At 50.4% G+C, this 18,383-nt stretch overlaps 8 protein-coding genes across 8 annotated transcripts; 5 read left to right on the forward strand and 3 right to left on the reverse strand.

The window, feature by feature from the left end:
- Positions 1-5: 5 nt before the first annotated feature.
- Positions 6-2,748, reverse strand: AUEXF2481DRAFT_66716 (glycoside hydrolase family 2 protein; the record flags this gene model as incomplete). The annotated part of the gene is made up of 5 exons (XM_013487166.1): positions 6-1,133; positions 1,187-1,502; positions 1,554-2,123; positions 2,171-2,551; positions 2,606-2,748. The coding sequence occupies 5 exons, from the start codon at positions 2,746-2,748 to the stop codon at positions 6-8; spliced, it is 2,538 nt and encodes an 845-aa protein (XP_013342620.1).
- Positions 2,749-3,963: 1,215 nt separating this feature from the next.
- AUEXF2481DRAFT_41312 (uncharacterized protein) lies at positions 3,964-6,233 on the forward strand. Its single transcript, XM_013487125.1, has 6 exons — positions 3,964-4,262; positions 4,316-4,461; positions 4,519-4,808; positions 4,858-5,335; positions 5,396-5,939; positions 5,996-6,233. The coding sequence occupies exons 1-6, from the start codon at positions 4,224-4,226 to the stop codon at positions 6,113-6,115; spliced, it is 1,617 nt and encodes a 538-aa protein (XP_013342579.1). The 5' UTR covers positions 3,964-4,223; the 3' UTR covers positions 6,116-6,233.
- A 104-nt stretch (positions 6,234-6,337) lies between these two features.
- AUEXF2481DRAFT_293482 (uncharacterized protein) lies at positions 6,338-7,359 on the forward strand. Its single transcript, XM_013487251.1, has one exon. The coding sequence runs from the start codon at positions 6,788-6,790 to the stop codon at positions 7,298-7,300; it is 513 nt and encodes a 170-aa protein (XP_013342705.1). The 5' UTR covers positions 6,338-6,787; the 3' UTR covers positions 7,301-7,359.
- Positions 7,360-7,981: 622 nt separating this feature from the next.
- AUEXF2481DRAFT_41313 (glycoside hydrolase family 13 protein) lies at positions 7,982-10,066 on the forward strand. The gene is made up of 3 exons (XM_013487126.1): positions 7,982-8,417; positions 8,499-9,305; positions 9,368-10,066. Exons 1-3 carry the CDS (start codon positions 8,244-8,246, stop codon positions 9,971-9,973), a joined length of 1,587 nt encoding a protein of 528 aa, XP_013342580.1. The 5' UTR covers positions 7,982-8,243; the 3' UTR covers positions 9,974-10,066.
- A 662-nt stretch (positions 10,067-10,728) lies between these two features.
- Positions 10,729-11,564, forward strand: AUEXF2481DRAFT_6178 (uncharacterized protein; the record flags this gene model as incomplete). The annotated part of the gene is made up of 2 exons (XM_013487020.1): positions 10,729-10,735; positions 11,236-11,564. The coding sequence occupies 2 exons, from the start codon at positions 10,729-10,731 to the stop codon at positions 11,562-11,564; spliced, it is 336 nt and encodes a 111-aa protein (XP_013342474.1).
- A 103-nt stretch (positions 11,565-11,667) lies between these two features.
- Positions 11,668-13,453, forward strand: AUEXF2481DRAFT_30671 (uncharacterized protein; the record flags this gene model as incomplete). The annotated part of the gene is made up of 5 exons (XM_013487076.1): positions 11,668-11,761; positions 11,819-11,970; positions 12,007-12,069; positions 12,132-12,801; positions 12,828-13,453. 5 exons carry the CDS (start codon positions 11,668-11,670, stop codon positions 13,451-13,453), a joined length of 1,605 nt encoding a protein of 534 aa, XP_013342530.1.
- A 629-nt stretch (positions 13,454-14,082) lies between these two features.
- AUEXF2481DRAFT_41315 (uncharacterized protein) lies at positions 14,083-15,542 on the reverse strand. Its single transcript, XM_013487127.1, has one exon. It carries the CDS (start codon positions 15,237-15,239, stop codon positions 14,226-14,228), a length of 1,014 nt encoding a protein of 337 aa, XP_013342581.1. The 5' UTR covers positions 15,240-15,542; the 3' UTR covers positions 14,083-14,225.
- Positions 15,543-16,819: 1,277 nt separating this feature from the next.
- AUEXF2481DRAFT_30673 (uncharacterized protein) lies at positions 16,820-17,826 on the reverse strand (the record flags this gene model as incomplete). Its single annotated transcript, XM_013487077.1, has 4 exons — positions 16,820-17,034; positions 17,086-17,411; positions 17,460-17,652; positions 17,709-17,826. 4 exons carry the CDS (start codon positions 17,824-17,826, stop codon positions 16,820-16,822), a joined length of 852 nt encoding a protein of 283 aa, XP_013342531.1.
- Between the last annotated feature and the right edge of the window lie 557 nt (positions 17,827-18,383).

An 18,383-nucleotide genomic window follows, 5' to 3' on the forward strand; every position in this document is an offset into this window, starting at 1 on the left:
AAAGTTTACTGTCCATAATAACGCCACTTCAAGGGCGCATCACCCGGCTTCAACCCCTTGACTGTAATAGTCTGTTGATCTCCCGGCACGATATCGATGGCACTATCATTAACCAAGACGCCCTCACGTTCCTCGAACACCAGGCCTTTTGTGGGCTTCGCTGATGTCACTGTGATTTTTCCGTCGTCGAAGGTCACCTTGACACCTCGTTCGTCCATGTTCAGATACTTGAGCGGTTGAGGCCAGTCCACGTCGCGTGAGATGACGTCGCTTTCGCCCTCAATCCAGATCCTCGCTGCAAGGACATGCGGCTCCTCCTTCTCGTTGTTCAGCTCACCATCGAAGACGTTGGTCGTACCATTCGCGGTGATCTTGACGTCCTTCTTGACCAGAGCCTCTTTGATCTCCTTGCCAGTAGCGATGGAAATGAATTTGAGTTCAACTTTTGTGGCAGTGACTTCCTTCGTGCTATTGCTAGATACCCAACATTCGAAGGAGCTCGTCTTTGCAGGGCGTGCGTGAACGACACTCCAGTCGTGATGTGCGCGCTTTACTGCAACCGCAATCGGAGCTAGCACTCTTCGCATGGCGTAGTATGCAGGCTTCTTGCGTTGAAAATAGTCAATAATGGCCCATGATGTGACCGGCCAGCAGTCATTGAGTTGCCATACAAGAGCACCACCGCAGAGTCGCTTCTTTCCCCACTGTTGTCGCCAACCGCGGTAACCATACATAAGTGCGTCCGACTGACTGAGCTGTGTCAGATGAATGTATGCTTCTAGACTGGTATCTGTGGTCCGGAAGTTTTCAATCAGATATGTTGCGATTCTTCTCTCGTGTCCATCCGCCTTGTTGTGGAAGTCGATCATATGCGATTGAGGGTACAGCTCGGCAGGATCGGTGACATAGTACTTGATGGTGTCGATATGTGGGAATGCTTCCATGCCGAATTCGCTGTTGAATCGGCCACCGAGAGTATCGAAGATCTGGTATTTCTCTTGTGTGCCATGCCATACATTCCATTGGTGCATGTCTCCGACAGTCTGATCAGACGATATGAGACCATCGCCCCAAGGCGAACCAGGGTGGTATGGTACGTGTGGTGAGTGGGCTGCGATGACCTCTGGTAGAGTCTGTGCTGGTGTTAGTCGCAAGGAACTAGCGAAGGTCTACTCTTGTTTCTTACCTTCTCGTAGAGATACCTGGCAGGGAAGTCGGTCTTCAGCCAGTTCTCAGGATCTTTGTCGTCGTAGTTGTATGTCAGACCACACTGTTCCTGTACTTGGTAGTCCTCGTTGTTGCCAGCATAAATAACAATCGAAGGATGATGACGGATGCGTTTGACTTGAGCGACACATTCGGCTTCGACAGACTCTCTGAATTCCTTGATAGCGGCTGGGTAATTGCCACAGCCGAACATGAAGTCCTGCCAGACTAGAATGCCGAGCTCATCACAGGTGTCATAGAAGATATCCTCCTCCCAGATACCTCCGCCCCAAATTCTGATAAGACGTGTTAGCACCATTAAGCAAAAATCAAGAGTTGTTCCTTACCTGATCATAACTTGATAGCCATCAACCAGAGTCTGAAGCCATGACTGGTACTTCTCTTTCGTAACTCGAGGTGTGAAGCTGTCAGCTGGGATCCAGCAAGACCCGCCACAGAAAACATCGACTCCGTTGATTCTGAAGAAGAAGGTCTTGCCAACTTCGTCTGGTTCTTGTATCAATTCACCGCGACGGAAACCGGTCTTTCTACTGCAGGTCTGGATGTCCTGTCCTTTGATAACAAGTACAGCCTCGCAAGTGTACAGTGGCTGCTCGCCGTACCCGTGCGGATACCATAGCTTGGGATGAGCGATGTGAAAGTCTGCCTTCGCTAGACCTTTGCTGTCGATTGCTACGGTCTTCTCAAAGATAATATCACTGCCGTCAAGAATTGATATTCTGGCATCGGCTCCATTGGAGCGCTCTGTATTGACCGAGACACGAACAATGACATCGTCCAGAGATTTGTTGAGATCATAGTCGACTCTCAAGTCGGAAATACGAGCACACGAGGTTTCGAGTCTGACCGCCCTCCATGGGCCGCAAGTCATCAGCACTGGACCCCAGTCCCAGCCCCTGCTCCACATTAGTGAACATCTAGCATGTGTTCTCGATCCACTTACCAATGATACTGAGCCTTTCTTGTAGCCAGTCTAGCCATGTCCGCATTGAAGCCGACCCACTTGTGCTCAGGATGGGTATTCTTAATCTTGCGACCTTCCACCAGAGCTGAGCGGAAGTCAATCTCCAGCACATTCGATTCAGCATCTTTGAGTGCTTCAGTGACATCGACACGGTGGGGAATGAACATATTGTCGCTTTCTAGCACGACTTCTCCATTGACTTTTACTGTCGCAAAGGTATCCAAGCCGTCAAAGACAAGCTCATGAACCTGACCATCTTTGGCAGCTCCGACGTCTGGAAGCGTTGTTCTGTAAGTCCAACTTTTGTCGGCGACCCATTCGCACTTGAGCTCATTGAAGCCGAGAAAAGGATCCGGAATGCTGCAACCTCCAGATTAGTGCTGGCATTCGAGGTGCGACCAGTATCAGACTCACACATTGTTTGCAATCAGGTCGAGATGCACGTTGGTAGGTACAGTCTTCACTGGCATCCAATCGTCCAGATCAGTCTGCTTGAACTCCCATGATGCTTTCAATTCCCGCGTCACCAAGGCTTTTTTCGTAGCTGTTTGTGTCATGTCTGCTTGATGTGCGTGTAAGTAGCAGCAACCGCTGCGGCGAGCGTTTACATCTTATAAACCACTGGGGTGATTTGCGCGACCCTGAGTCGGTTAATATCTGGCTGTTTGTTGCTCGAAGGTTGACGGAGCCACCAAGTTTGGTAAGAAGCTCGACGGAGCTGTCTTCGAGCTCCGCTCCGAATGTGGTTAGATTGCCCTAGTCTCCGCTCTTGGCAGTCGGGCTACCCGAGGTTCCCTTTTGGGAGCGGAGCAGCTCCCTCCGCATACAAGCTGTCCTCCTGTTTATTCTCCACCACGCATTCGCGCCACCATGGGATACGCGCGCCAACAGTCATGCTAACACTGTCGCATAGATCACGCGATGGTTAGCAATATGCGGCTCTGGATGTTCCTCGCAGCGTTGTCCGGGCCCACTGTCACGGACGTAACGGACGATCGATGCCACACCAGTTGAGGCATCAGAATATGTCTTCGATCCATACCATTATACCGGGAGCAAGACGACCGAGACACAGATGTTGTATCGGAACAATTCACCAGCATGATGTTGCATTTCTTGGCATCCATACATGATTATCATGTGCCTCAGTGCTTGAACTACTGACAAAATATTCTGGTACTTGAGTGAACTACTTGCCTTTGCACTGAAGCCACTCACCTCGCGTCTTTCTCTTTAGGTCGACAAGTTTTCATCAGAATCGTCGCAGCTACTGTGTGCCGACCTGATATTGGTCCGAATTGGACGACTGTTCAATATTACGAACCGAGGACTTGATCAACTCGCGCCTCCAGTGACTCGGGTCAGGCATTTAGGGCCGCTGTTCCATGTGACAAACCTTCAGGTCTAGGTCCATCAGTAGTCTCTCTTACACTGCAAATCATGCTTGTTCATGTCACGCGATTGGAGGAAACCCGAGTGAAAGGACCTTAGTCGGAGCTATCGCGCCGGTCTGGATGGGGACCTTGCAGTATGCATTCTTGCGGGGTACTTCAAGCCATCAAACAATCTCGCTTGACGCATTTCACGTTGAAAACTCGTCTTGAACGATTGATGAAGGAGGATCCAGCCACTCAGCATCTAGGGATGTCGGCCCTCTATCCCGACGCCGACTCGAAATCCTTCAAGAGGTGAAGGGCAAATTATTGAAGGAATGATCAGTCGTTACACACACCGTCAATAAGTTGGCTACAGAGCACTATATTCTGAGCATCTGACATTGGTGATGTTGGGCTAGAATAGTGTTTTCCAAGGCTCGGTAAGCTTCAACGGTTCCCCTTCTGCAAGCGGAGGGCTCGCCTCCGTCTTCATCTGCCCAAATTGATCACTCCGGGGTCAACACGCGGGGTGCATGCAGATCTATAACTATAGACCACATCCCCACAGTCAACTCGACACATCTTCACTCCAGATCTCCGATCATTTATCACTACCATATTCATATTCTCGTGCTTCACAGAGACTCACCTTCATCATGACGATGGACGAGAAGAATGTTGTCCAAGACCTTGCAGTATCACGAACCCAGCCCCTGTCAAGTCGACCAGTTATACTGACACAAAGTAGCAGGTCGATACTCGCGATGATGAACACATCGAAACCATTGCTGGCAGTACCGCCTTCAACGATGCCTTGATGAGAGAACATCCCAAATTGATGAACCCAACGACCCTTTTGCTCTTTGCATGCACCCTCCTTGGTTGTCTGTGCCAGTAAGATGCATGCGCTCTACTGTATCGTCATAGCAGCGGCTAACACATCTTTCTCAGGACCATGAACGGTTACGACGGAAGTCTTCTCAATGGTCTGCTTGCCAACCCACAATTCAGAACTTTCTTCCACGGAAGTAATGCCGGCATCTGGGCTGGTATCGTTTCATCCATGTACCAAATCGGTGGTGTTGTCGCACTTCCATTTGTTGGTCCTGCTATCGACACATGGGGCAGACGCTGGGGAATGTTTATTGGTGCCTTCATCATCGCTGTTGGTACCATCATCTCTGGCACAACTTTCAACGATGCGAATGTCAAGCAATTCATGGGAGGAAGATTTGTGCTCGGTAGGCTTCCTTGGTCCACAGACTTGAAACACAACTGACTCGGCGACAGGTTTCGGTGTCTCTATCGCTTCCTCTGCTGGCCCCATCTACGTCGTTGAGATGTCCCACCCTGCGTACCGTGGCAAGGTCACAGCGTACTGTAACACCTTCTGGTTTACTGGCAACATTGTCGCAGCTGGTGCCGTCAGAGGTGCTCTCAATCTTTCCGGTAACTCGTCTTGGCTCGTGCCTGTCTGGCTCCAGATGGCCTGCCCTTTGATCATCTGCCTCTTCGTCTGGCTCATCCCTGAATCGCCACGTTGGCTCTACGTGAACAACAAGCAAGACTCTGCCATCTCGACTCTTGCAAAATGGCATGGACAAGGCAACACTGAGAGCGCGTGGGTCAAGCTCCAGCTCTCCGAGTACGAAGACTTCTTGAACCTGGATGGTGCCGACAAGAGATGGTGGGACTACAGTGCTTTGTTCAAGAAGCGCAGCTCTCGCTACAGACTTGCATGTAATTGCGCGTTCAGTATCTTCGCTCAGTAAGTCTCCACACTATCACCCATTTCCGAACAACCCGAGCTAATCATTCTGGCTCATAGGTGGGCTGGAAATGCTGTCTTGAGTTACTTCATCTCCGCCGTCCTTGACACTGCTGGCTACCACAAGGCAATTGAACAGACCAACATCAATTTGGGCTATGGATGTTTCCAATTCCTGTTCGCACTCATGGGATCCGCATTTGTCGACAAGTTCGGAAGACGACCTCTGATGATCGGTGCCATGGCTGGTTGTGCTGTCGTCTGGATCGGCATGACCACTGCCAGTGGCATGTTCAACGAGACTGGTGACCCGAGTGCCGCCAAGGCTACCGTCGCCATGATCTTCATGTTCGGTGCGATCTTCTCCTTCGGTCTCACTCCACTCCAAGCTCTATACCCTGTCGAGGTCCTGTCCTTTGAGATGCGTGCCAAGGGTATGGCTTTCTCCAGTCTGGCTGTCAATGCCGGTGGTCTGCTCAACCAGTTCGCTTGGCCTGTGTCGCTTAAGAACATTGGTTGGAAGACGTACATCATCTTCATCATCTGGTGCACAGTCCAGGCTGTCATCATTTACTTCTTCTTCCCAGAGACCAGAAACCGCACTGTAAGTACACGGCTACATTATCCTGACACTGAATGTCTGCTAACTTATCGTTTCAGCTCGAGGAACTTGATGACATCTTTGAGGCTCCCAACCCAGTTAAGAAGTCTCTTGAGAAGAAGCAAGTTATTGTTAGCGAGCAACATGGTGTCGCCGTGATTGAAAAGGTTCTGGCTTAGTCGCACAAGCTCAGTATGACTTGAGATGTTTGATGAAGGATGTTCGGTATCGAGTAGCTGTTCCAGGATACGGACGTATATATGCAATTTAGCAAACACTGACTTGTGTTCTTTTCACCATGACGCGATGAGAATCTTGCTTCGGACACCGCGCTCACAGACCATGTGTAATGAGAATCTTTAAGCATGAGCTTCTTGACACCTACCCTTCAAATCATGGCTTTGAACTGGACAGATGCAACAAGAAGCGATAAATACTGTTCAAAGCTAGCGGAAGAACACAAGGCGATCTCCATAATCCAGAATCTCCTCGACAATGCTATAACTCCCGAGTAAGCAGCCCTTGCCATAGCAAGCACTTATGAGCCTCGTATTCTGGCAGGCGAAAAGATCTCCTGGTATTTATTCTCTCTGCTATCTCGGGCAATCGTCTATCCGACGACTACTCTTGGCGATCAGCAACGTGTCGTAGAGATGCTGATCCACCTGACGCAACAACCCAATGTTGTCATTGATGGCAAGCCTGCCGAAGAGAATGGTTGTGTCTATTGGCGCGACATGCCAGAATTCAGTTTTTGGTTTATGGAGCAAGCTATGAGTTAGTCCGTGGGCCCTGGCTGACCATATACCGTGTGCTGATAGAACAAATCCGGTGTGTACACCGTCGGAAGTATGGATGAAGGGCTAGTCCAGATATCATGGTTAGAACAAGCAGCACAATTCGAATCTGCCAATCGATTCTGCGCAATACTGCTAAACCGCTTCGACACCGACATCGCACCCAAGATCGTTACAGGCTTCAGTCAATTAGCTCTAGACAATATCCAAGACGCACTAGAAGTCGTTGTCGAATCGTCAGCGCAGATCCGTCGGGCAGACATATACATCCCCGCAGCTGCTCAGTACTTCATCCACGCCAGCCATCAGCTCTGGGGCTTTTGCATGCGCAGAGAACAATATCAGGGTGAGAAGATCTGGAGAGAGTGGCTGGGTCAGAGTGATGGGAGTAAGCCTACTTGGCTTGGAGGTGATGGCTATAGTGTTGAGAGGTGGAGATTCTGGAAAGAACAACTTGTGGAAGCGTTGGAGCTCGAAAGCAGAGGCGGGCGTGTCATTGACCACATTGTTGATTGCTCAAGGAGAGCGGTGAAAGCTATGGAAGATGCTGAGCGAGCAGACGCGTAGGTATTGGGACAATTATCACGTCGTCGTGACCTATATGTCGAGGTGGTCGAAGAATAGCGAGTAGACAGGACGCGTCTCATTTGAGTATCAATGACGAAACGCGTTGTGGTAGATCCTCGGGCTTCGGGTTCGAGGGCCACTTTGCCATGTAACCACTTATACGGGCAGACAACCACGTAACTTGACAAAAGTTATCTTAGCTATGTGCTCACATTGATAGCAAGCCTCATAGGTAACTACTGATAGAGTATCGCGATCAGGACTATCGAATTGCGAGATTTGGGACTGCTTCACGCACGGCCATTGGACTTAACAGAATTCGCGTGCATACGAGACTGGTTTCTAGAGTTTGGTCACCGTAAACACGAAGTTTGACACTACTCAATCACATCACGTCTCAGATATCCCAAAAGATATTCTGTCCTGGAACTTTATTATAAGACCCTCCTCCGTGAGTCTGTCAGCGATAAAAGCAATGTTTGCTGGATAAAGGTCGAAAAACTGCTTCAACGCAATGCTTCACCCACAACCCTGCCCCTCATCTTCTCATCGGACATTCGGCCCGTGCCCCTCAATCATCCCGCAAATTCGCATCTGTCAAAGCTCAACCGTTCCCGCCATCCACGTACGTCAGGCTCAAGCCCTCTTCCTACTCGCTAGAAGCTTAAGAATCCTGTTTCCCTTTGACCGTTTGACTCTGTTTCCCTGTTTGACAATCTGTTTACTGCCACGTGTAATCTTGACCTAGGCAGTCGGCATGGCTGTGTGTAAGCCGTTTGTTGAGAAGGGGAGGCTCTTGTAGGTTGTTGAGGTGATTGAATACCTGTTTACGCTGTTGGTCTCATTGCATTTCTCCATTTCTTATCTTCTTGAGCTTTGCTTCGCATCCTCTACACTCTCCCAACTCCTTTTCGCATTATTAGCAAGACATACAATCGCAAAGATGGGAGCAGAAGAACCCACACCTGAGAACTACACTCTGCTGCAAGGCTTTGAGTGGAACGTTCCTGCAGATGGAAAGCACTACCAGCGTCTGCATGATGCAATGCCCGCCTACAAGCACATTGGTATCTCCAACATCTGGCTTCCTCCCGGCTGCAAGGCCAGCTCTCCCAATGTAAGCATACCCTCCTCTGACCCCACGAATCCCTTCTCCGCACACTTCCGTCTCCACAGCCAAACTGACTCGACCTACCAGGGCAACGGCTACGACGTCTACGATCTCTACGACCTCGGCGAATTCGATCAAAAAGGCGGCGTCGCCACAAAATGGGGCACAAAAGACGATCTCATGGCCCTCTCCTCCTCAGCCAAAGACGCAGGAATTGGCCTCTACTGGGACGCCGTGCTAAACCACAAAGCCGCAGCCGACAAGAAGGAAAAGTGCCACGTCATTGAAGTCGACCAAAACGATCGCGAAAAGCAGGTTTCCGACCGTCATGAGATTACCGCTTGGTTGGGCTTCAACTTTGATGGTAGAGGAGACAAGTACTCGAAGCAGAAGTATCATTGGTATCATTTTGGTGGTACGGATTTTGATGCTGCGACGGGTAAGAATGCGATCTTCCAGATTCAGGGTGATAATAAGGGGTGGAGTGAGTCTGTTGATGATGAGGGCGGTAATGCCGATTTCCTCATGTTTGCGGATCTGGATTACTCGCATCCTGAAGTTTGCGAGGATGTCACAAATTGGGGCAAGTGGATTGTCAAGGAGGTCGGTTTGAGGGGCTTCAGACTCGATGCTGTGCAGCACTTTTCGCAGCGCTTCACAAAAGAGTGGATTGAGGCGCTGAGGAAGGAGCATGGCGATTTGTTCTATGTTGGCGAGTTCTGGACTGGAAACAAGAAGGATCTCGTTGATTGGGTCAATCAGATGGAGAGAAAGTTCTCTCTGTACGACTCACCGCTGTTGAACAACTTCTCAAACATCAGCAAGGGCGAGGCTGCCGATTTGAGAAAGGTGTTTGACGATACCTTGGTCCAGGACATGCCCGTCAACGCTGTGGTAAGCATTCTCATCTTCTCCCACCCACCGCAAAAGCAGAACACTGACTCTGCGACAAACAGACAGTCGTGGTAAACCACGACACGCAACCCGGTCAAACCGTCGAGACGCCCGTTGAAGGCTTCTTCAAGCCCCTCGCCTACTCCCTCATTCTCCTCCGCCGCGACGGCTACCCTAGTGTCTTCTACGGCGATCTCTACGGCATGAAGGGTGACAACCCCGAACCCCCATCCTGCGGCGACAAACTCGCCGACCTCATCCTCGCACGCAAGCTCTTCGCCTACGGAGACCTGAACGACTACTGGGACAACCCCAACTGCATCGGTTGGGTGAGAAGAGGAACACACGACAAGAAGAACGGTTGCGCAGTCGTCATGAGCAACACCGGACCTGGAGAGATTCAAATGCATGTCGGTCCTGAGCACAAGGGTGAAGTGTGGACAGATCTCTTGGGCTGGGAGCAGGGCGAGGTTACCATTGATGAAGAGGGTAACGGAAAGTTCAAGTGTCCTGGCTGCAGTGTTGCTGTCTGGGTCAACAAGGACGCCGAGGGTAGAGAACACTTCCCTGTCAACTTCGACAGCGACATTTACAAGGAGGCCGGCAAGCAAAATGATGAGGAAGAGAAGAAAGACGACAAGGAAGAGAAGGAAGAGAACAAGGAATAGACGCGATACCAGACCAGAGGAGAGATATAGAGACACTTACCTCAAGGAACTAGATAATGAGACGACAGGATAGAATCAATTATATTTCCAGCCATTGCGATTCTTCCCAGCCAAATCATCAATCTCTGGGTGTTCGTCGCTCCATCATCCAGGGCATGTATGAAGGACTGGCGGAGTAGAGGAGCCTGCTCCTTTCTTGCAAGATTTCAAGATCAAGGAGTCAGAGAGCGCTTGCACCACAGCGCAAGTTTCGTTCCGGCAACGCATGCTAGACTGGTAATCAGTTACCTTTGTCGCGCAGACGAACAGCAACTTGCGCAGCCATTCGAGAAGCAGCCATCTGTCGGTGCCTTTTCACCCCTCACCATTGTCCGTCGGAGATAGTCCTCCGACCAGCTCCACCTCAAAAGAGGTCGCAAACCTGCAGATCCCCCACCATAGCTATCGCGAAGGGAAAATGATCATAGGCGTGCCTGACCATCTCGCGTTTAGCTCTGGGAACGGTCAAGTTGCTCCCTCCTGCAACGGTCACCAGCCCTGCACCGTTGTAGGCCGCGGTCTTTCCGGAAGATTGGCCTTGAGTAACGAAGAAGAAGGGAATTTGGTAGACGGGCTTTGTGGAGAGTCAAGAGGCACGTCTGAGGAGAGACATACGAGTAGTCGGGTCGTAAGGCTGATTGAAGCGGCTAGTATGATGGACATTTGCGCGTAAGACGGGAGAGGGAGAAGTATACGGCCAACCGGAGTTTTCTCCAATGGGTGGTAAGCTTTGACACTAACCACTTCTAGATGCAATCTCGCTGCTTCCGATCATGGAAGGACTGCGCTTTTCCCCGCGTGGTGTCGACGCGACCTGATTTAGATTCTCTCACCCTAATTCTTGATACCCTTCTCTCTGGCCAAGTCCGCCCCGTTCAAGCCACACACTCCGTAACCGTCAAGCCCCTTCAAGCCCCTAGATCTTCAGCTGCTGTCGACATCTCCAAGAGAGCAAATGGTGGGCTTTACCTTTGCCATTTGTGCCTCATGGCGCTGGCAAGGACATTTTTGAGTGTTCGGCCATGCCGGGACGTCTTCTACACCCGAGCCTCTAAGGAAATGTTGTGATATATAGGTCAGAGAGACTGCGGCCGATACAGGTCGGGTTCAAACTCATCTCCTCCTTCTCTTCCCAGTCTGATACTCCATCGAGATGCGTTTCTCATCTTATGCTCCTCTCGCTTTGGCGGCCAACTTGGCTGCTGCCATGCCTCGGCCCTAAGAGATCGACTTCGACATTGTGTTCGCTGCACCTGACCCGACCTTCACCGAAGCTGTTGGTGTCACTGCACAGTCTATCACCATCAACACCGAGGCTCTCATCGCTTCGGCTACAGCTGCTATCTCCTCCGTAGCTGTCGACATCAACGATGTCCTTTCAGCCACTGCTGTTGTGCAGGCCAAAAGAGCTGCTGCAACCTGTGTTAAGCAGGCACCTAGGGCGACTTCTGTCCCGGATTTCTCTGGAGATACCGCTGCTCAATTCCTCGCGGAACCCTACTTCGCTTCTGTTGCTTCAGCCAACGCAGCTGCTCCTACTGGCTACACTTAAGCGTTCATCAATAAGCAGGCCTCTAACAATGCGTAAGTCAATGCCGGACTGTCTCAAAATCCACGATGTTGATTCGAAATCTTAGTTTTGGTTACTTAGCACCATGGACACGTATGATGTCAACCAGTGTGCAACTCAGTGCACGGCCAAGTATGGATGCTCATCCTTTAACATCTACTTTGAGCGTGATCCTTCTAGTAAGCATCACCCCAAATTGGTCTACATTAACACGAAAGCCTAATATCTCTTATCAGTCGATCCTAACGATGCCTCATGCTCGAACCCTGCTGCGTTCACCATGATTAAATGTGTAATGTGGTCGGGCCAAGTGACTGCTGCAAATGCCGTCAATGTCGGTCAATCACGTAGTGGATTCTCAGTTGCCATCGCCGGAAACAATGGCTATGTGACCAACAAGATTTCTACGCCTGATGGCTTCTAGACCGGTGTCCCCTTTAGCAAATTCGCTATAAACGCACCCTATGACGCTCAAGGTTATAACACTGTGAGTAACCTAGCTGTTAGAAAGAAGACTTCCGCTGACACTGAGTAGTACATGGAGCTAAGATGTTCATTGGCAACTGGGACGTTACTCAATGCTCAGAGTACTGCAAGGCTCAGACCACCTACAACAAGAACACGGCCCCTAAGGACGGCACTCCCTACAAGGCCTGTCGATTCTTCAACACCTATCTCCTGCAGGTCAAGAAGGCCGATGGCACCATCATCCCCCAGGGACAGTACTGCTCGCTCTACACCGAAGCCTGGCCTGCAAAGTACGCTGTCAACAGCGGATCGTGGCAAGGAAAGGACCAGTACACCATCGACTACAGCTTTGGCTTCTCCATGACTGACGCTGGTATTGATCCTACTGTCGGAGATTCCAATGGCGCCAAGTACCAAGCTGTCGCTGACATCAAGTGGTCGTCCCTCCAGCCTTTCTGCTCAGCCTACCTTGGCTACACCATTCCTCTCTCTACCATCACCTCGACCGCCACCATCACTCCTGTTGTGACTTCCACCTCATACTCGACAACAACAGTTGCACCTATGCGCAAGCGTGATGGCACTGACTCTTTGTATCCGGGACTTAGCATGGATTCTTCGGTCGGTACACTGGCTGTCATCGATGCCAATGGTACCAAGTGGTACAATCCAAACATCACGGACCAAGGTCCTGATGTATCTCAAGTGAAGAAGCGCGATGTGTCTGTGGCTATTCCCGCGGGCCTTCCAAGTACCAACCTGCTGTTGTCTCAGCAGCTTGTTCCATGCAAGTTAAACCCGCATCATCTACCTCCATCCTGACGACCTTCGCAACGGTCACTGGCGTCGTCAGCACCACAATTGTATCGGTGGTATCTACTGCAACCTCTGCGCCACCCGTCGACAATCTTGTTCTCAACATCGCTGGGTCGGGAAACAACCCTGCCTCTTCGGGACCGCTCGAGTTCGTCAACCGAGCAGATCCTCCCTATGGCGTCGGCAACTTTCCCTACATCAATATCCGCAACGTTCCAAAGTACGCTAGTCTTGTAAGGAAGACTGGATTTTACATTGAATCGTCTACTGGTTATCTTAAAGATGACGTTGGCGGAGGACGCACGGCCGCGGTCTACGCACGTGTGTCCAGCGGATCCCTCACGAGCATAAACTTCCTCACTGCAGCCGAACTTGCTACAAACATCTTCCACGCGCCTCTGATTTGCACAGTAGCAGCAGCTCTACCGAGTGAAGTAAAGTGCTCTGTCAAATCATCAGATGGTCTGATCTTGAAGGACTTTGTAGGCATAGGGCACATCAACGATTACAGCTATTTCTACATGTCTCAGCTCAACCAAGACAGCTACTACGGAAAGACTACGCTTACTCTCTCTGCACTGAAGTAAGCGTAACGCCGCTTGTTCGTTTGGAACAATTTGGAGAATACGATTGCATACTTTTGGAGTTATTGAGAATTCAAATTCCGGGTCGGGTCAAATTATCTATACCACGACGATGTCGAAAAGCAGGGGCTGGGGAAGGCGTTATAGGTTTGAGTCATTGGGAATCCGCTGTTGGGGAAGGGGCATATTTAGCATTTTGCCTTTTGCAACATATCATATGTGGATAGACACAATACAAAGCATCTTCGAGCTTGAGCATGTTGTTCCCGCCTTACCGCCGACGTGTGTGAAGTCACGGATCTCGACGATTTTCATTCGAGCAACGGTGTAGCTACCGAGGTCTAGATAAATTAACCCCAGCCTGCGAAGATGGCGTAGCAGCGGATTCCACTGTGATCATGGGGTACAATTGGAGAACGCTGCGTGGCCACTCTCATTAATTCGTGAACTCTAGACATTCGACTGATTGGAGACGAAGCACCTTTCTCATGAGTTCGATACTTGAGCTTGTTCGTAGTTTGGGCCAGGTTTCGGCTCTTTTGCACTGGTTCACCTAAAGTCATTCGAGTCTCGAATAAAGTATCATGCGAAGAAAACTTATCGCAGGCAGGGGAAGTTGCAAGAAAAACGTTCGGGTGAAAAATAATAGATTCATGCAATTAACGAAAGTGTGCTTGCTAAATAAACAATATCAAAATCTCAAATCCAGTCCTGTCGTGCCAATATATACAATATTCTTCATTCTCGCCAACTATTCAAACTCAAGCTCAATAGCTTAGTTGTAGGTGTAAACCTGCTCAGGACCAACGTTACCGTACTGACCAGAGCCCTTGGGGTTGGAGGCAGTAACAGCCTGACCATCAACGTTGCTGACACCGAACCAGGCCAATTCGTTGCTCTTGTCAACAACAGTGATAACAGCGTATGCAGGAGCAGGCTCAGCGACGTAACCCCATGAGACGGTGAAGTTGTCGTTGGCGCACTTCTGGTTGCTGAAGGACTTGTTGTTGGCGTTCACGATGGTGCAGTGCTGGGTGGCGCCGTTGGCGACGATGTCGAAGTTGTAGTCGCAAGTTCCGGAGGTCTCGCCGCAGTAGCGGTTGACGTTCTGGAGAGTCCAGGTCTTGCCATCGACCTTCTTGGGGTTGCTGCCAGGGGCAGCAGCGTTGCTTGATGCCTTGGGTGCGGCAGCGGCCGAGGTGGTCATGGTAGAAGGAGCAGCGGTGGTGCCAGCAGCGGTGGAGCTAGCGGGAGCGCCAGGCAGGGTAGAGTAGCCCTCGGTGAAGGGGTTCTCGCCGAGGCATCCAGCGTACTCAGAAGCACATTGAGCCTGGTTGGCGGAGAGACCGTTGACACGAGTAGTTCTGCAGGTGTTGTAGGCGGTGTAGCAAGCTCCCTGGCAGGCAGCGTTGTCGGCAGCGCACTGTGCCTGGTTGGCGGAAAGGCCGTTGACACGAGTAGTGCGGCAAGTGTTGTACTTGGCAACACAGCCGGAAGCGGCGGCAGTGGAAGTGCTGGCGGCAGCGCTGGAAGTGCCAGTGGGCAAGCACGAAGTGGGGGCAGCAGTCAACGAGACAGTCTGGCCGTTGATGACATAGCTGGTAGGGTATGTGGAAGGAGAGACAGTGGTGAAGGTGCCAGGGCCATCAGGGCAGGCGCTTCTGGCAGGGTTGCATCCATCGAAGAGTGCGGTGGGGCAGGCGGCGTTGGCGGCCTGGCGACGGAGAGCGGGCGAGGCAGAGACGGCGCCGGTCAGGGCAAGGATGGAGATGAGAGACTGGGAAAGCATCTTATTGATTGATTGGTGTTTGGGGTGTTGAAAAAGTAGTTGCGGTGTTGGTGTTGGTGTTGGTGTTGGTGTGAGGAGTGTTGGTTGTGATGGTGAAGATGTTATTTGATGATGAGGAATGAGAGCTGATGGAAGGATCCCAAGGCATTATATATCCAACATTCCTACCTTGTAAATTGCAAGTCTGCCCTACATGACAGAAGCCTAGAGGCATTTCTCCCCCAACGGTGTAATGTCTGAGTCTTTACGATGCCACATCAAGGCAAATTCTCGTATACCAAAGATCGACCCCACGAACGAGGGTTTGCCCCGGCTGATCTTCTCGTAAGAGCTCCGCACGCCGAGAGAATGACGGTGGAAGTTGAATGTGATTCTATTTTCAGGTGTGATCTGGAAGCTTGACATGTCTTGGAGCCCCATGAGGCGTTCGAACGGTTGTCAAAAATAGCACTCTGCAGGGTCTTGGCCGAGGTTAAAGACAAACTGTTTTATTTTTGGCAATGACATCACACCGTTCGGCCATCGTCATCGCTCGTGTTCTCGTATAGCAGCTCGGTTTCGCTCGCATGCTCTCCATTCCATTCTTTCTTGTTTCTCATGGCGACGTAGCATCCATCCTGTATTATTCCATATCTTCGGCCGAAATACTAGTTTGCCGACATTCTGCTCTTGACCACAATCATCCCTCAAGTGACCGCTGAGAGCCGATATCACCTCCTGCAAGTGCAGCTGTCTTAATGTGACCCGAGGTGACAGTTGACATCACCTGCAGCAAGGGTGACCTCTCTATCTGAGTCTGTTGTTTCGCACAGATCCTGCAGCGGTATGCACCGGTTTGAGAAGGGAGATTGAAGAACTGAGCCATGTTGATGGATGTTGCTATGCGTCAAGATGGGATCGAAAGGGCGTCGTCGATGCAGGAAACAATTGCGAGTGTTGAGACGCGATATGACCTGGCTTCACAATGTTCCACGCCTTCGAATATCAATTCGCAAATTCTTGTGACTGTGGCATCCACTCCGAACAGCCAAGACAGCTCTCGTTGCTTGCCCAAAGTGGAACACCAAGATAAAGTGCATATCGATCAAGATCTTATCTACTGGCCTGAGCCGCTATGGACTATCTACCTGGCCCTTCTCGTTGAGCAGCAAGAATCTCCTTGTGCAGTTTCGCCACAGACGTCTCACTGTACAAAGGCAAGATTTTCTTGAGTGGACATAAGCGACATATCGGAAGAGCGACTACTTCAGATTCTATCTTGACTTGTTTTCCTTGTACAGTACTGCCATTCATCTCTCCTTATGGAATGGCAAGATCATTTCTATGATCAACGGAACATTGCAAGAGGGCGCTTGATTCACGGTCTTTCGAGTCTGGTGTATCGTAACCGAAATTGATTATGCATCTGGACAGCCAGCACAGTTCTTTGGAGCATCACTGGGAGTAGATGCATCAAGTAATATGGTCATACCGAGATCGTCAATTCTGCTCACGATCTATCTGTCCTATCTGATCCGACATTCACAGCATCCGCCCCGATTATGATATAAAAGCAGCCAATCTTCCAGTCCAAACATGACCTAGAGCTTCAAAGGCACATGCAGGCTACGACGAGCACTCTCCGCACTCTCAGGAATACCATGGGACTCACCATCAACAGTCTGGTTCGAAGCCGAGTCAGGAGTCAACAAGCTCGTAGCGTTTCTGATAGCCGACACGACACTCAGAATGTCCTTCAACGTCATTGTCTCGTTCTTCTTGGTCCAGCCCAACTCGTGAGGTAGACGCTCGTGTTCTGTACCCATGTCAGCTCCGCCTTCTCATGACGGCTGGCTCAAACACTCACCGAAGAAGTACATCACCAAATCCCGGGGCACAGTGACCGCAGTCGTATCGCCAAAAGCAATGAACGGAGCAGCAACCTCACCGAGACTGAAATTTTCATTGTTGGCCGTAAAGGTGTAGTTCGGGTTGAAAGCTCTAGACTCGATCATTCTCGCCAATTTGCTGTTCGTAAGCATATTCGCAGTCAATGTCTCATTGGTCCAGTAGCGAGTGCTAGTAGCAAAAGCCTCCGGGTTGAAGAGATGGTTGTTGCCGTAGTACGTATCCATACGCGAGAGACTTGCGTCATGCTCAAGTACATTGTGGCGGTTGAGATGGTCACTGAACCTATGTTAGCATCTTTTCGCCGAAGCGTTCAGGTAAATGGTGCCTCACAGAGTAAAGAATGTAGCGTTGGGCTCAGGGTTGGCGATGATGGCTTGGTCCCACATCAAGCTTGCTAGATCTGCGTCGAAGTTCAAGCCATCGCGGAGGCCTTTGATAGCATTTTCTTTTGTGATGTTACCACCATTGCGGGGGATGAAGCCGTGGTTTGCGAGAGTGTTCATCATCGGGCAAGGTCCTCTGACTATCAAGTGTCAGTATTGAGCGTCCAGTGGAGGTGAGAGGAAGTTCAAGCATTACGGTCGCTAGGTCCAGCTGGATGCCAGGCATTGATGTCATCGGTCATAGCGGCTTGAGCACTCATTTGAGGAAAAGCCGAAGCAGCAGTAACAAGAGTGATGGCGATGGTAGATCTCATATTTGATAATTCTGGAATTTCCTCAGAACGCGTTAATGTGATGACCAAAAGAGAAGCCGTGAGTCGCAGGAACAGCTCTCTTATAGACTTCTTTCCTGACTGTCTAGTCCACAGATTCCGACATCCATGCCATCCGGATGTGGTACGGATGGCTGGATACGTGAATACGTGATCGACGTCTCGGTGTCTCGTATCGCCGTATTCGAGCTGTATACACGTATAGATAACTTGAAACGCAGCCAAGCTCGATAGATCGTCATCTATGTCCGTCAGCCAGTGATTTTGTGGTCTTTCCTACGGGACACGTAGGGTGGTACTAGGGCTGTCGAAAGGCAGAAACATATTTGATGCATGAGCTCCTGGATGTGGAGTAGTGGGTTTTGTCCATCCAGCCCGGGGCGGATGTGTGTCAGATCAACGTTCTCCATCACGTCTCTCCAGTACGTAAGGGACCTGTAAAAAGGCACAATCAATTTCAGATACCTTGAACTGTCCATTGAGATAGCACTATTCCAACTCTCTCAAGCACAATGACCATGATTTTGGAATTGACTGTG

This window comes from Aureobasidium subglaciale, assembly GCF_000721755.1.
Source record: "Aureobasidium subglaciale EXF-2481 unplaced genomic scaffold scaffold_14, whole genome shotgun sequence".
Taxonomy (NCBI): domain Eukaryota; kingdom Fungi; phylum Ascomycota; class Dothideomycetes; order Dothideales; family Saccotheciaceae; genus Aureobasidium; species Aureobasidium subglaciale.

What these genes read in the sequence shown, in the direction of transcription:
- AUEXF2481DRAFT_41313 (XM_013487126.1), top strand. Translation starts at nt 8,244, where the DNA reads ATGGGAGCAGAAGAACCCACACCTGAGAACTACACTCTGCTGCAAGGC. An exon ending in GCAAGGCCAGCTCTCCCAAT is followed by an intron (nt 8,418 to 8,498) that starts GTAAGCATACCC and finishes TCGACCTACCAG; the next exon opens with GGCAACGGCTACGACGTCTA. An exon ending in ACATGCCCGTCAACGCTGTG is followed by an intron (nt 9,306 to 9,367) that starts GTAAGCATTCTC and finishes TGCGACAAACAG; the next exon opens with ACAGTCGTGGTAAACCACGA.
- AUEXF2481DRAFT_41315 (XM_013487127.1), bottom strand. Translation starts at nt 15,239, where the DNA reads ATGCTTTCCCAGTCTCTCATCTCCATCCTTGCCCTGACCGGCGCCGTC.
- AUEXF2481DRAFT_41312 (XM_013487125.1), top strand. Translation starts at nt 4,224, where the DNA reads ATGACGATGGACGAGAAGAATGTTGTCCAAGACCTTGCA. An exon ending in CTCCTTGGTTGTCTGTGCCA is followed by an intron (nt 4,462 to 4,518) that starts GTAAGATGCATG and finishes CATCTTTCTCAG; the next exon opens with GACCATGAACGGTTACGACG. An exon ending in GGGAGGAAGATTTGTGCTCG is followed by an intron (nt 4,809 to 4,857) that starts GTAGGCTTCCTT and finishes ACTCGGCGACAG; the next exon opens with GTTTCGGTGTCTCTATCGCT.
- AUEXF2481DRAFT_293482 (XM_013487251.1), top strand. Translation starts at nt 6,788, where the DNA reads ATGGATGAAGGGCTAGTCCAGATATCATGGTTAGAACAAGCAGCACAA.